Here is a 14,831-nt window from a genome sequence, read left to right on the forward strand (position 1 = left end):
ATAAAATTGGATTCGAAAAAATTGTTTTACTATTTTTTTTTTTACAAAACGGTACTTAGTTTTCGAATACGCCTCATACATCATTGCATTTCCATCTCACTAACATAAGAACTTAAAAATAATTTTCTTATATTTGAATGTGATATCATTTGTATTTTGCAATAATAAGATTAATATTTTATTATCAATATTTACTCATTTCTGTCGTTTGTCGTGCAAAAAACGGTAAAATAACGGATGTTGTAAAAAATATGACGCGCGTGTGTTCATATAAAATTGTCAAGTGGGCGTGCTGGAAGGTTGAAATCTTAAGATAGTGGTCATGAAATTATGATTTCGTGACCACTATCTACTATTAGTCAAGTAGAGCCCTTATTGAAAATTTATTCCTTCTGTAGTTTCAGAGCATGCTGCCTTGTACTTCTTAACAGTGTTGTTTGAGGTCAGCTTTTAGATTGCAATATGTGAGGGACCTTCTTACGGAACAAGTGCCATTCTGAGACTAGTGGCAGCACAACTCATTTTACAAACTCTGTTGATAGTCAAGGTTGTTCATGTAATAGTCAAGATTATTCATGTGAGGCCAGTCTGATGATAAAAATGACAGTATTCTAAGGATGAAGAGATTATATAGGTTTCTACACCGTAATCTCACAGAGATATTATAGTTGATGTAATAAGAGCAAATGCAAGGCATCCTGCCTTTCAGTTCTTTATAATCTCATATTTATGAAGTGAATGCATTGTCAGATGCAAATATGTATTACTTTAAAGAAAAAACAGAGAGCAGCTTTGAATGTGAACATCGTTGGTATGCTATTTGAGAATAGAGGTTCTCTTGCCCCTTCTTTTTGTAAATTAGTGAGAATGTTTAGAAACGTTTACTGTCCTTGAAAAGTTTTTGAACTCTTCAATGCATTAAATATTGGCGAAAGTTAGCTCTGCGAAGCTCATCAAACTTAAAAATTTGCATCCCTCTGCATAAAAGAGAAAAGTAAAAATTATTATCCATTGACAAAAAATGATGTAAAATGCACATTGTAATAAAATATGTAAATTTCACATTGTCAAAAACTTACCAGCTATTGTATGGCTAAAGCTACAAAGCAATATTGTTTCATCTTTGGTTATATTTTAGTGGCTTAACGGGCTGGTTATATAGATTTTTTTTAGGCTTGTATTATGTATAAAGTAATATTCAGTTTCCTTTAAAATGTCATCTAAGAAGGCATCTTTTTACTTTGATCAAACATATAGTTTTCATATTCAGTTTCAATGAAATCTTATTTGAATGAAATGAGAATAAAATCCTATATATTTTGCAATAATGTAATGTTCCAATTCATTTACATAAATGCATTTTTATTTATACACATTTAGGTTATTTGTTTTTGCAATAATATTTCATAATCATTCTGTGTAGTTTAGAAGATTTTACTGCCTTGATTGGATTGGTAAGATTCTTGATTGGATGTTAAGATGGTTAGTGGAGGCTGACTTCTAACCTGAAATCAAATGCATGGTCTAGACAGGCTTAGTTGTTGTGTATTTTCTTTGTGGATTCAGTATAGGTCACTTGCCGTGAAACATCCTGAGTAACATTCTTAGTGATGAAACAGCTAAATGATCAATTTATTTGACTGTCAATTTCGATGAATGCTGAACCAATAAATGTCCAACATTACAATAAAACATTAAAAAAAATAAGTGGAAAATAAGAAAATTTAGGAGAATATCTATTTTAGAAAAAAAAAAAAAAAAAAAAAAAAAAATCATATACATTCTGAAATAATAGTTTATAAGTAGCCATAAGAGTTGCACAGACATCTAAAATATTTTCTTCTGTTTTGTGGATCAGTTAAATGAAGAAATAGTTTACATATAGCTAGTATATGTGTTTTAATATTTTATATGTATTTTTTTTATTTTTTAAAAATTTTAACAGGTGTTGTTTTTAAAAGCTGAATTATTTGTTTTTCTTATTTTCAGAATGATTTTTGATTCAGTGTTTAATTGAATTAAAAATATTTTTTTAGGATCATAACTTAAAACTTGAACAAAATAATGCCAAATCTGTTAGAAAACGGGGTCGTCCAAGAACTCGTCCTTACGCTGATACTATTAATCAATCAGATGGCAATGCTGATGCCTCAGGAACAAGAGAAAACAAAAGGCAATGCCGTCCACCAAAGAATTTAGAAGAAGATTATGATTATGGTGTCAAAAGAAAAATTCGCAGAGAATGCATTACTGACAAAATATTCAGGTAATTTTCAGTAATATATGTTATTTTAAGAAACATCCATTCCTAATGTAATTAATATGAAATTTGCTTTTAGAGATAAGCATTAGTTTTAGTGCTTTTAATTGCTGTTTTCTTCTTGTATATGAAATTTCTCTCAATAGTATCATATTTTCTTTACATAATCTAAAAACGCCAAGCCTTCCAGTATGTTCTCCCATTAGTGTCTGACATTTTGCTTCCTATTTAGTTCATTAGTGTCTTAAGGTTTTGAAACTCCAAAATGTTTTTAACTTTCATAAAAAAAGCATATTTTAAAAATTATTTCAAATAGTGCAAAATTAAATACAGTGGTACCTCAATATATGTCATTAATCCATTCCAGATCCTTGGACGTATACCAAATGAGGAAAAATAATTAATCCCTTCATATAAAAAATCATATTGTTATTATTATAACTCTGTTTAATACTAAAATATAAATGCAGTGAATGAAATACATATTGTACACAGATGTTTTTCTGCTATCCAGATTAAAAGCAGTTTTTCAATATGCTCTAATGCATCTGACCTTTATTTAGTAATCAGTTTTACCCCCTTTGTTACTCTAGCTGAAGAAATAGCATCGTTGTTTTTCTCAATAATATTCACTGCTGTTCTTGGCATACCGTAGGCAATAGCCAAATCCTGATATATATATCGTCGTCATACTTTTTAGGAATTACTTTTTTCATTTCCATGGTGATCCCAAGAATTTTCTTTGTTGCTTGACTTGTCTCATTAACTTTCCTAAATCTCATTGTTATTGAATTTACAACACTTTATGTGCCACATAAAGTGATGTATTTTTCACATAAAAAACTTTGTGAAAAATACATCATTTGAAAATCCAGACTTATAGCACAAGTTGTTTACTGAATAGTAGCAACATGCATTGTGGGCAGTCATGACTCATCAAGCTCAAGTCTTATTCCAAACAAATATTGCATATCAAACGAAAACTTATGTGTCCTTACAGGACATGTATCAAATTGGAGGATGTATTTCAAAGCAGACATACACTGAGGTACCACTGTACTTTTGAGCATATGTCAATATTAGCAACCAGGCATCATGCTTTATTTCAAGGTTATTCACCTCTGATTTCTAGATTATGAAGCATTTTAAATAAAAAATTTTTAAACATTTTAATTCTATTATGCATTTATTGTAACATGCATTCTGAATTAAATGAGGATTGAAAAGAATGTATATTGTGATAAAATAAGGATGGGCCAATAAGTGCTGTCATAAAAATCCTTTTAAGTACTGAAGTAATTTTTTTTATTTTTATTTAAATAAAAAGTAAGTTTAAAATAATAATTTTAAAGTTTGTTGAATAAAAGTGGTGTCCAAAATATCTGCAGTGTGGTTAGTTCAGATAAATGACGTCCTACAATATTTGGGCCCACCAGCGGCCGAGTGATGAAACTGCTGAACACTGCTAGTTCCAACTTGGCTTTGATTCCAAGGTGAACTGGCTGGCTGTGTGGGCGTTTTCGTGATTTTCCACCATGTATAACGTGTATACGAGCCAGTTTCCTTTAGGATATCGTCTGCAAAGGCATCCCTTCCCTTAGACAGATAGCCCTAGTGTACTTTGCCATAATCTACTAAATCAAACTAAACCTGCAATATTTGTATTCATTCTATTTGTTATTTTTTCATAAAGTTTAAAAAACCAACATTTTCTGCATTACATTTTTAATGAGTTGCTTTATATTTATTAGTCAAATGATGAATATTTAATTTTTCATCTTTATTTTACCACATAATCTGCTGTATTAAATATTCTTTTGACATTAACCACAAACTCGGTATTTTCTGTTATATAAATGTATTAAATATGCTTTATATCGAGTTGTAATCAAAGTTTTCCACCAAAAAAAGGTTCTTAATAAAGTTAGGAAAAAATGAAAACAAAAATTAAAGTAATACCTTTAGTGTTGGCAGTAATCACCACCCAAATCTATGATTTTTTGCCTTCAGCCTAGAAACTTGGTGGCCATGAGTCCAAAAACAGATCTGCTTCATTTCGGACGTCCCATTCAGAATGGAAGATAGCACCAGCAAGATGTAGCTGCAGGTGTGAAAAAGGTATAACTCTAAAGGAACGATGTCGGGGCTATATGGTGTAGGTGAATAATACCATGGCAATCCCACCAGATAGAAAACATGATCTTTTTGTTACTCAGATTGGGTTTGCAATGCTGCTGCCAAGCTCGCTCTGCACAGACCATCTCCCTTTTCAGCCCATGTTATTGAAGTAAATCCACTTTTCATCACAAGTGATGAACTGGTCCAGAATTTTGTCCTTGCATTGATATCGAGCAGATTAGTGCAGGCCCGAACATGTCTGTCCTTGTCTGCTTGAGTCAGCTTATGTTGCACCCAGTGATTGAACTTGTACGTCAAGCTTATGCGATACATAGCATGACTAATGGATGAGGCACTAACTTTTAACTCTATAGCAAGCTCTCGAGTGGTTGCATATTGATCTTCCACAAACTCTTGCAGATGGTTCTTAGGAAATTTATGGTGAATTTATCTTTTGAATTTTTGGAAGAACAGTGAAAACAAAATTATTTGAATTTTCTTCTTTTGATCCCAGAAGTCTTAAAATGTTTATCTTTCCTTTATTTTCTTATCTTTCCATTAGACACAAACCTTGAAGCAAGCAAAGAAACTGAAAACCAAATTTTAGTGAAAGATTCATCTTGCATGTCACAGTGCATCATATACATACCTCAGTACCTGCCTAAATAAAAAATTTTTGCCATCCCTAGATTTTGTTGCTCAGTGCTTCACTAAATTCTAAAAATGCTGCCACCTACACTGGCTCTGACACTGGTGCTGACTTTATATCATTTCATATTTATTCTCAATATTCATATTATTAAAGAAATACAAAATTAACACTTCATATATTCTATATTCTATCTTCATATATTCTAAGTCCAAAAAGTTCTTTAGAAAATAACATTATGAATTAAATCAGAAAAATCTAAAATGAAGATGAAACTTGATTTTATAAAAGAGAAAATTATTCTTCAGAGTTATAATCTGGAAAAATTAACAAATTAGGAGATGAAGCATAGGCTAATGGGAATATTTTTTTATTTATTGAAACAAATTAACTTAGAAAAGATGCTAAAGAGAAGGAAATTGATGTAAATTAGCTAAAATATCTGGAAAATTTTCAAATAAAAAAGACTCATTTAATATTTGCATTTGTTATTGCTACAAAACATAATGTAGTTTTTAATGTGTACATGGTGGTCAGAATGAAACACCTCTACTCTGAGTTCTCTATACATTGAACTACTATTCAAGACATATGGAAACGGATTCCAAAGAAAAAAAAAAAAAAAAAAAAAAAAAAACAAATTAGTTCCAGAAACACCGATAGATGGTATACACTATACAACAGAAAATATCCTGAAAAGGCACAAACAAACAAGTACGTGCAGTATGGAATTTTTCTTTTTAATTTCTATTGCTGATATGAAAAAAAAGGGGGTGGGGAGATAAAAAGTGAAAGAACTTAGTGTCATTGTAACTTCAATTTCACACTGTAAGCACAAAAATTTGCATAAACCCTGGTTCACAGCTACTGTTCTGGGCATAAAAGGGAATAAAACTGGGAACATGGCATTCTTATCAGTGACTGCTGTCATGCTTCCAGTATGTCCTTTGTCTGTGAAATTGATTTACTAAAGTAAAGGAAATGCTGCATCTGGTGTGGAATCACAGCCACATTTATTCTGGGACCTTTCTTTTTCGAAAAGGCTATATGCAGTGGCCATGTGACATGCACCATGATTGCCAGGAGGTATATAATCTTAATGCGTGATTTTTGGCTGTGGGATTACTTAAAAAATCTTGTTTATCGAGAATGTCTGGTAGCCTTGGCAGATTTGAAAGACAGTATCACTCTGCATGCAAGAAGCGTCTCAATCAACCAATTACGATCTGCAGTTGAACAAGCTGTCCATAAACTGCAGATTTTACATCTTGAAGAAGGGAACATATTGAGCAGCTTCACCTGCATCGATAAGGTCCTTGTGATATGAATGTTTGGTACATTCGAATAAAATATGTATTTTGTGTCTTTGCAACATATTTCCGGTTATCCGGTTAGCGCCATCTATTGGTGTTTCTGGAACTTTTTTTTTTTCTAGCATGATCTGTTTCCCCTTGTCTTGAATAGTATGTTCAACAATTTTGGAGCCTTTTACTCTCAGTAGTTCAATGTCTAGGAAGCTCAGAGAAGGGGTGTTTTAATTCTGTCCACCTTAGATATTTTTTTAGAAATTAAAAAAAAATGTAATTGTAAGCATGTAAATTTATTATGAATAAGGATATCTAACTACATAATTTAATTATTTGTAACTGACTGCTTACCCTTAAAAGTTATCTTTATGTGAGTTATTGCATTTCCTTAATCCTTATTGTAGATGAAAGATACAACACAAAAATGTAAAAATTAACATAAAACTTTATTCCTTACATCTAATGAGACTTGAAATAATAGTAAACAATCTATCAATTTCTGGTACAATGTCAGGCATTCACATCTGTTCTGATCAGTGGCTCTCTGTCTCTAAGCAAGAAAGCAGAGGCAACAGCCAAGTTTCTGTTATAAGCCATGCTGATTATTATTTTACTTCTCAATTTAACTTACGCTAGACTTAAAATCTGCATAAACCTTTGGACTGAGCAAGTACATGACTGATAGTAAAATTTAAATAAAAGTTACAAATTTTCTTAAAAATATGTAGGACTGTTTTAAGTGCAAATTATAAATGTTTCAAGAAATTTTATAATTCAATACAAATTATACAAATTACTTGAAAAAAATTATTGTCGCTGTGATTTATCTCACTTTTGCAGAGCAGTGCAAAACATTCTGCTTCTGAGCTCAAAATGGCATATTATGTTTGCGTGGATTTGACTGTCAATATGGTTTCTTCAAACCAAGACGTGCTGTATCTTTTTATGTGAATTTTTTATTTTCATACTTTTCATTTGTTTTCATAGAAAAATAATGATGAAAGATAAAACGTTTGAATTTTTTTAATATGAAATAGACCGCATCTAAATATCTCAGTTAATTTAGAGAGAATATTTGAAGCTAGTAATAATTAATGGACATTCTGTGTATTCGTTCAAGTAAAAGAGCCTTGAAATTTAATATTGGAAAATATGATTTGACATATTGAAAAGAGCCATAAATAACTCTTTTATTATTTATGAATTTATTATTTATATTTAGTCCTTTTAAATTTTGTTTTAAAAGTTCTCAGATCTCTTAACTATTGAATTAGATTTCCTTTTAAATTTTCTACATTGATAAAAATAAACTAAATGTCTAGTTAAATAATTTCTAAATTCAGTCTTTATTTGTTCTTACTGATCTTATTTCAAACCACTGCCTCTTGCTGTTTGTGAAATTTTAATAAATCAAAATATAACAATTAAAGATGAAGATGTGTAACAGAAGTCAGTTAAAAATCAAAATATAACAAGGTGGGTAACAGTGGTTGAAGAAATGTTAATTGCCATGCTTACAATTAAAAAACATCATTGGTATTTAACATTGTTATCTCAAGTATTTTTCTCTTTTGTAAATCTTTAATGTGAGTATAATGTTTATCATATAAGATTTAAAAACTCAATTATGTTAAGATACAGAGATAAAATGATTTAGTTATTAGAATGAATGTAAGTAAGTTATTAATTGAAATTTTAATTTTTGATTTTCATAGGTGTACTCGAAGTGGATGTGGCCATAGGTTTAGTTCAGAAGCTAATTTACACTATCATTATACTTGCCATTCGGAAAATGTAAAATCATTTATGTGTCGTGAATGCCATGATGAATTTCATCATTGGAGGGGACTTGCTATGCATCTTTGGAAAGAGCATACAATAGATGTTGATCTGCATTCTTGTACTGAATGCAGCTATAAAACATATAGTTATTTTAAACTGGATAACCATCGTGTAAGTATCTTTTAATTCATGTAATTATACTTAACAAGAGTATTTTCTAAGTATAAATTAAAAATATTGAATATTTAAGCTTTAATGAAATATAAAAATTAGATTTAGTTCTTTACATTGAAATTAAATGTTCATTCAAATAATTATGTAGCTGAAAACTTATTTTGGAAATTTCATTTATTTGAGGAAAATGATGATGAAAGATAAAAGTCTGATAATACATCAACATGGATAAATGCATAGTGCAATTATGAATAAACGTACTCGTTCAGAAAATTTTGTGCATGAGATGTACATTGATTATAATATGGACTGTGTCAGTTTTTTTCTAAAATCAGATTTTATGTCACTTCTGTATTAAATTTGACTTAAAAGTTTTTTCCCTTTAACCAAAACTCTGCATAAAATGCATCCAAAAAATATTCATTATAAATCGCACAAAACGACCGTATAAAAACTTGCAAAATTTCATTGCTATATAATTTAATAATTTCTGTAGGAGTTTTTCATTATAAGTGATGAATTAATATAACTCGCACTCACTCAGTAAAATTTCAAAACACATTATGAAGTTAGGACTGTAGCCTTTATTTCATAGCTCTCGAACCTTTTTCAACACTCGCGCCACAAAGGCAGGAACATACTTACTGGATTCCCCCCCCTCTTTTGGTACATTACTGCCCTCTGAAGGCATTTTCTACCTTTGACAGTTAATGAAGTAGGTAAAAAACAGTAAGTGTAACAAAAATTTAAGATTTTGCCATAGTTAACAAATATTTTGTAGAGTTAATTTTTTTCAAATTATGTTAATGAACGCAGGTATGGAGTATAAATAAATAGTAATAATAAAGAAAAATAATTTTTTCAGTATTAAATCAAATAAAAATCGCAAAAACCAGAACTTTAACATAAAGTGAAACTTATGGACCCAAAATCATTTAAGATGGCATAATCCTCATGAAAAAATATGGTATTCTTTGGTTAACCACACAACCCTCATACAAAGTCGCCAGTCATTCACAACTAATTTCTCGCCCATTTCAGGCATCAAGATTTTAAAAAAGGTGACACAGTGAAAATTATATAAAACTGCATCAATTTAATGAAGTTAAAAAAACAAGGAATATCCAGAATGAAAGATTGAAAATTACTTAACTTTACTTTAAAGAAACTTTACTTAATTATCCATAAATAATGCTGAAAATTAAAAACAGCAACAAATTTAACTAAATTAAAAACACATGAAGCATCCATAATAAAGCACTTATCTTTCCCCTTCTACAATGTACATATCAACCTGTTTTAACCTGTAAATCAGAGAATTGCACAAATTCAGAAAAAGCTATTATCACAATCACCTAAAACTACTTTCATGCTCTTCTTCCATATACACATCCACCTGTTGTAACATAAGAAAACATCAGAAAATTGCTTAAAAAAAAAAAAAAAAAAGCTTTTATAACAATCAGTTGATAAGCAGTAACCACAAAGATGACCATCAAATTTCTAAAGCTGAACTCTGTATTATTTATTATGGTGTAATTATTTATCGAAATTCTTGGTTGCATACTTGGTGACATAATGCATTACTTGGTGATTACTTTCTCTTTCAGATATCCAGCACAGTTGTCGTAAAAATTTATACAATGGTTCTTATAATGTCATTTTTTCTCGCCAATCCTTCCTCTTCTAATTGGGTAATCAGCATACGTACTTCATTTGGCAAAAAGTTTCTTTTTTTGTTTCTCTCAGTACATTATGTATTAAATCATCCAGTTCAGAAGATACTTCCAATGCTGTTACAGTCTGTGCTTCTATGTGCAGAATTGCCGCTTGAAATACCACAGCGATATTATGTACGAAATAGAGCCACAATTCGGCACAGAGATTCTCAAAAAAGTTGCGGATTAGGGTGGGGCACTTCCCTTCCAACAAGAAAAAATAAGATTTCGGTGAAGGAAACAATTTTAAAGCTCTCTCTACTGCAGGCCTCAGTGATAACCATCTAGTTTTCCCATATCCTAAAACGTGCTGGAGACACAGGTAAAGTCGCAAAATTCTTTGAATGACTCAACACGAACAGTTTAGATATAGAAATAACAATAAATTTTCGTAATAACTGCTTCCATATCAATTTGCAAGCAATCTCCTGCTGTTTGGATTGCGTTGTGGACGATATGAGCAGCACAACCAGTACCTAGCAGTTTCCTCCCGAGGGCATCTTGTAATATTGCAAAAATGTTGTTTCTACCTCTTCCTTTTAATCCTCCAAAATTCGTGTTAGCGTTGTCTGCGCAGAAGCCAATGACCTTTTTTGTCAGACCATGCCATTGTAATGCATTTACAAGAAAATTGCAAATCGTCTGTGCTGTTTCTCCAGAAAGAGATTGCATGTCCAGGATTTTAACTTTCACACCTGACAGTGGCACAAAATATCTCACTATCACAGTAAATAGCTTGACGTCCTTATGGTTCAACGTGTTTGTAGACGCTGCCACAAAATTGGTGACATTTAATTCTGCCTTGACTTGGTTCATTACATATGGACAAAGTACATTCGGGACAATGGCTTGACATTTTGTTCGTGCAAAAGTGAATTTCAGATTAAAACCACTTTTGCATTAATTTGGAAGTACAATCCATTAACCTAAAGTTGTGATTGTGATAAATCATGTGGTACGCAACGGTACCTTCTGTAGCAGCCAACCGAGCTTCCTTTTCACCTAATTCAGATCTTGAAAAATAGTTCGTAATTGTACCTGGCGATGTCGTCAGGGCAATTTTGTGACGATCCATCCGTATTCAAATGCTTCATTTATATCTCTACGGCTGCTGTGAGTGACAGAGAAATGTGATGCACATTTGTCGCGCCTCGTGTCATTATCGGTGTTGCTTCTAACCTTCTTTATGAATGGAAACTCGCCTTGTAATTCCTCGTTGAATTTTGACGTTTTGGCTTGACTGATGCTCAATGGAGACTCAGGTCATGTCACTAACACGAGGAAAAAATAAATAACCACCGAAACACGATAATCATGCGCACAAACCACCTTAGCCAAAGAACATCTATGTAAAGAAGGAAAGGTTCCATAGAACATAATGTAAACCAGTTTGCTATTACATCGCTGGGAAGCGGAGGGAAATTTTGCCAGGAGATTTGGCCACGGAACCTAGCGGCGAGAATTACCCCTCCACAATGTTTATAGGAAATTGAGGAACACGGTGTTAGAATAAACGTTCTTTGATAAAACATTTCTTTGACTTTTCGTGATAATTTAAACTTGGATTTTCACACTTTTTTTTTGCTTAAAATAACTAATCCATTAATTAATTTACTTGCACGAAAAAATATTTTCTTTTTTTTAAAAGTTTAAAGAAATTTAAAACAATATTCGTTTTATGGACTCGATAAACGTGACCTTCGAACTTCAACGCCGGCTTGGAGCTTTGGCGAGAAATATTTTGCACATGCAGTTTATTTGCGCCACCAACGCGGTCGCCGCCCGCGTTTCTGAGTGGTAACATCACAGCTTTATCCGAAGCAAGCATCAGCGAGGCGCCACCAATGCGCCCAATTCGAGTTTATTGACCTTAAGAGTGTCTTTTGTAGAAAAGTGGGACAAACAGGCATCCCACCGAGACAAGTGAAGGACCTCGGGGCATGAAATCTGAGATCTGGACTGTCCCGCCTAAATAGGGACGTCTGGTCACCTTAACTATAATGACCTTACAAAACATACCCATGCAAGATGCTGCTTGGCTGTGGATTATAGCAAACCCTCATGTAAAATTATTCATTAACTTGAAGGACTGTAGGGGTACACAGTACCATTGTTAATGTCTGCGTGGTTTAGGTTAACATCAGTAACTTTAAGAGGAATATTTTTAGGTCAAATTAATAAGAACAGGTGTTTTAACATTTCACAAGAATGCAAATAGTATTAACATTTCGTTGTATTTTGAATAGCAAGAGTTTTTGTATTTTTATTGGAATTTCATGTAAATACTATATGTGAATGAAACTTGAATATTTTAGATCTATTTACTTGTAAAACTGGATACATAGTTTTATTAAAAATCCTTTCAATACATGGTATTTCATGTTCACACATTTTCATAAAATTTTAATATAAAATCATTACAATATAGGACAATTTTTTATGTTACAGAAAATTCACAGTGATGAAAGAGCTTTTGTTTGTCCAACATGCCATAAAGGATTTAAACAAATCAGTCAGCTACGTAATCACTTAGTGATTCACTTAGATCGTAAAAATCTGCCTGAGAAGCGATGGTATAGTGAGCAACAATGTGATACATGTGGCCGTAAATTTTCAGATGCCAAATGTCTTAGGAAGCACCAACAAGCTGTTCACAGTAAATTAAAACCATACATTTGTTCTTATTGTGGTCATCTTAGTGCGCGTAAAGCTATGTTAGAGCTGCATATGCGGCAGCACACTGGCGAGAAGCCATTTTTATGTGAACACTGCGACTATCGTACTGGAGACCACAATTCTTTGAGGCGACACCGAATGAGGCATACTGGAGCCAAGCCTTACAAATGTCCTCATTGTCCTTATGCTTGTATACAGGTATGTGAAGTTTTTGTTATCCATCTTATTCCTTGTAAATTTTTATATTAAACCAGTTTTTCATATTGTATTCAACTTAAAAATTATTTATATAATTACTGAGATTATAATTGATAGTATTAAACTGGAAACATAATTTTATTGAAACTTTTTCAAAATTTATTTATTGATGTTATATTTTGAAATTACGATGATCAGTATTTTTGGTAATTAATGATATGAATATAACATAAGTAGTGTAACTTTAAAATAAGCTCGTACATGGGCTGTAAAAATTAAAATTTTTATAAATTCTGCATCTAATATGCTTTCTCTTTCAAATGTAAACTCATTTAAATTGTACATGTTTACAAATACTAAACAACTAAAAAATCAAATTCCTGTATATAATGATGTTAATTACCATTCCTTTTCAATATCTCTAAAAAAATTCATTCATTGTCTATGCTCATTGTCTGTTAATAAATAAGTAAAGCATTTTATAAGAGGAAAAAATTGGAGAAAAAAACAAAATCTTTATAGCTGGTATTCACATATTTTTACAATGGCAGATAGTGTTATGCTTAACTCAAGCAGGTGTGCAAACCACGATGTTTTGTAGCACGACATTTTCGCCTTACGTTGTTTTCTCCGCGATGCTTTCATACGCGTTGCTTTTGCCACGATATTTTCGGCTGTAACCAATGTTTCACTAACAGAAAGGCTGTGGAATGATCTTGCAGAATTGCAAACTCTTCTTTCTATACTGTATATAGCCACAAAAAAGCTGCAATCTAAAGAATTGACACAAGGCAACAATGAGATGTTTGTTCTTTCTGAAATGGAGGGTTTATTGCAGAAGGAATCATTTCTTCAATGAAGAAAGGAGAAACTAGTTTGCTAGACAATGCGGTCTTGCTGGGTTCAATACATGGAGATCTGAGACACCGAATTTTCTTGGATGACGAACAAATTTAAAAGGCAAAGAAAGTCATGTATAAACTATCATTAAGAATGAAATTATTAATATGAAATCGATAATAAAACAAATTTCAAATTTGGGCTTTCAGATGCCCTTATTCAGAGTCGTAGCTAGGGTTTTCAGCGCCCAGGGACAACTGAAGATTTCGCGCCCCCTACTGCTTGCCAAGGATGGAAAACATTTAATTCTAAAATGTCGTAACATCAGTTTGGTGCCCCTTGGATTCTGCGCCCGGGGACAGATGCCCCCTGCCCCCTATAGCTACGCCCCTGCCCTTATTCGAAGTAGGATTAAGTCATTCAAAGTTGAATGGCTCTACAGTTTTATCATAATGCGAGAAACATACATACATTTATGCAGATTCTTCATTATTTAATTTCTTCAAATATAATACAGGGCGATAGTATTTGGTGGCAGCGATTTGAAAAGTGATACAGCCTTTTAAAGTTTTCAACGCAGTATCGAAAAATGAAAACAATAGTCCCTCAGGAAAAAAGTCCATTTGGACTAAAAACCCTGCTGCTATTTGTATGTGCTTTCTGCCATATGGGGAAAAAAAAAAAAAAAAAAAAAACTAAATATTATATGGGTCTAGTTATATATGTAAGACTTATGTTCTTATTTTGTATTGCGAGAACCCCCCAAGAAAGAAATATTGTATGGCAACAGTAGTTTGTCGTTTATTGTTAGAAAAATTAATGTTGTTGATTTGTATAGTCTTGTTTTTTAATAAATGAGTTCTAAACTTAATTTCTAAATTTCATTTTTGTTTCAAACTTTATGGAATTTAGAAATTACTTCAGTTTATCTATTATACAAAGAGTTTTGAATATGTTTGTTAAAACATGTCCATTTGCTTTTGTGCATATTTTTTTTCTTCAAGTGTGATGTGTTTTCTGGGGAAAGATTTAGTGCAAGGTATCAACTTAAGAACTGAAAGGCCTGTTCAGTGTGAAAATTTGCACTGAAATTTGTGGAAAAAACGTAC

General features: G+C 31.9%; 1 protein-coding gene across 2 annotated transcripts in view; it reads left to right on the plus strand.

Annotated features, from left to right (window-relative positions):
* Window positions 1-14,831, plus strand: part of LOC118188111 (uncharacterized) — a 49,051-nt gene that overhangs the window by 20,440 nt on the left and 13,780 nt on the right. For both annotated transcript variants that reach the window (XM_035358469.2, XM_035358470.2), the window contains exons 5-7: window positions 2,037-2,266; window positions 8,050-8,287; window positions 12,457-12,882. In XM_035358469.2, the coding sequence (XP_035214360.1) occupies window positions 2,037-2,266; window positions 8,050-8,287; window positions 12,457-12,882 (894 nt within the window). The remainder of the gene's footprint in view (window positions 1-2,036; window positions 2,267-8,049; window positions 8,288-12,456; window positions 12,883-14,831) is intronic.

This window comes from Stegodyphus dumicola, chromosome 1 (genome assembly GCF_044657685.1).
Source record: "Stegodyphus dumicola isolate Sdum_Otavi_A_Nest chromosome 1, ASM4465768v1".
Classification (NCBI taxonomy): Eukaryota; Metazoa; Arthropoda; class Arachnida; order Araneae; family Eresidae; genus Stegodyphus; species Stegodyphus dumicola.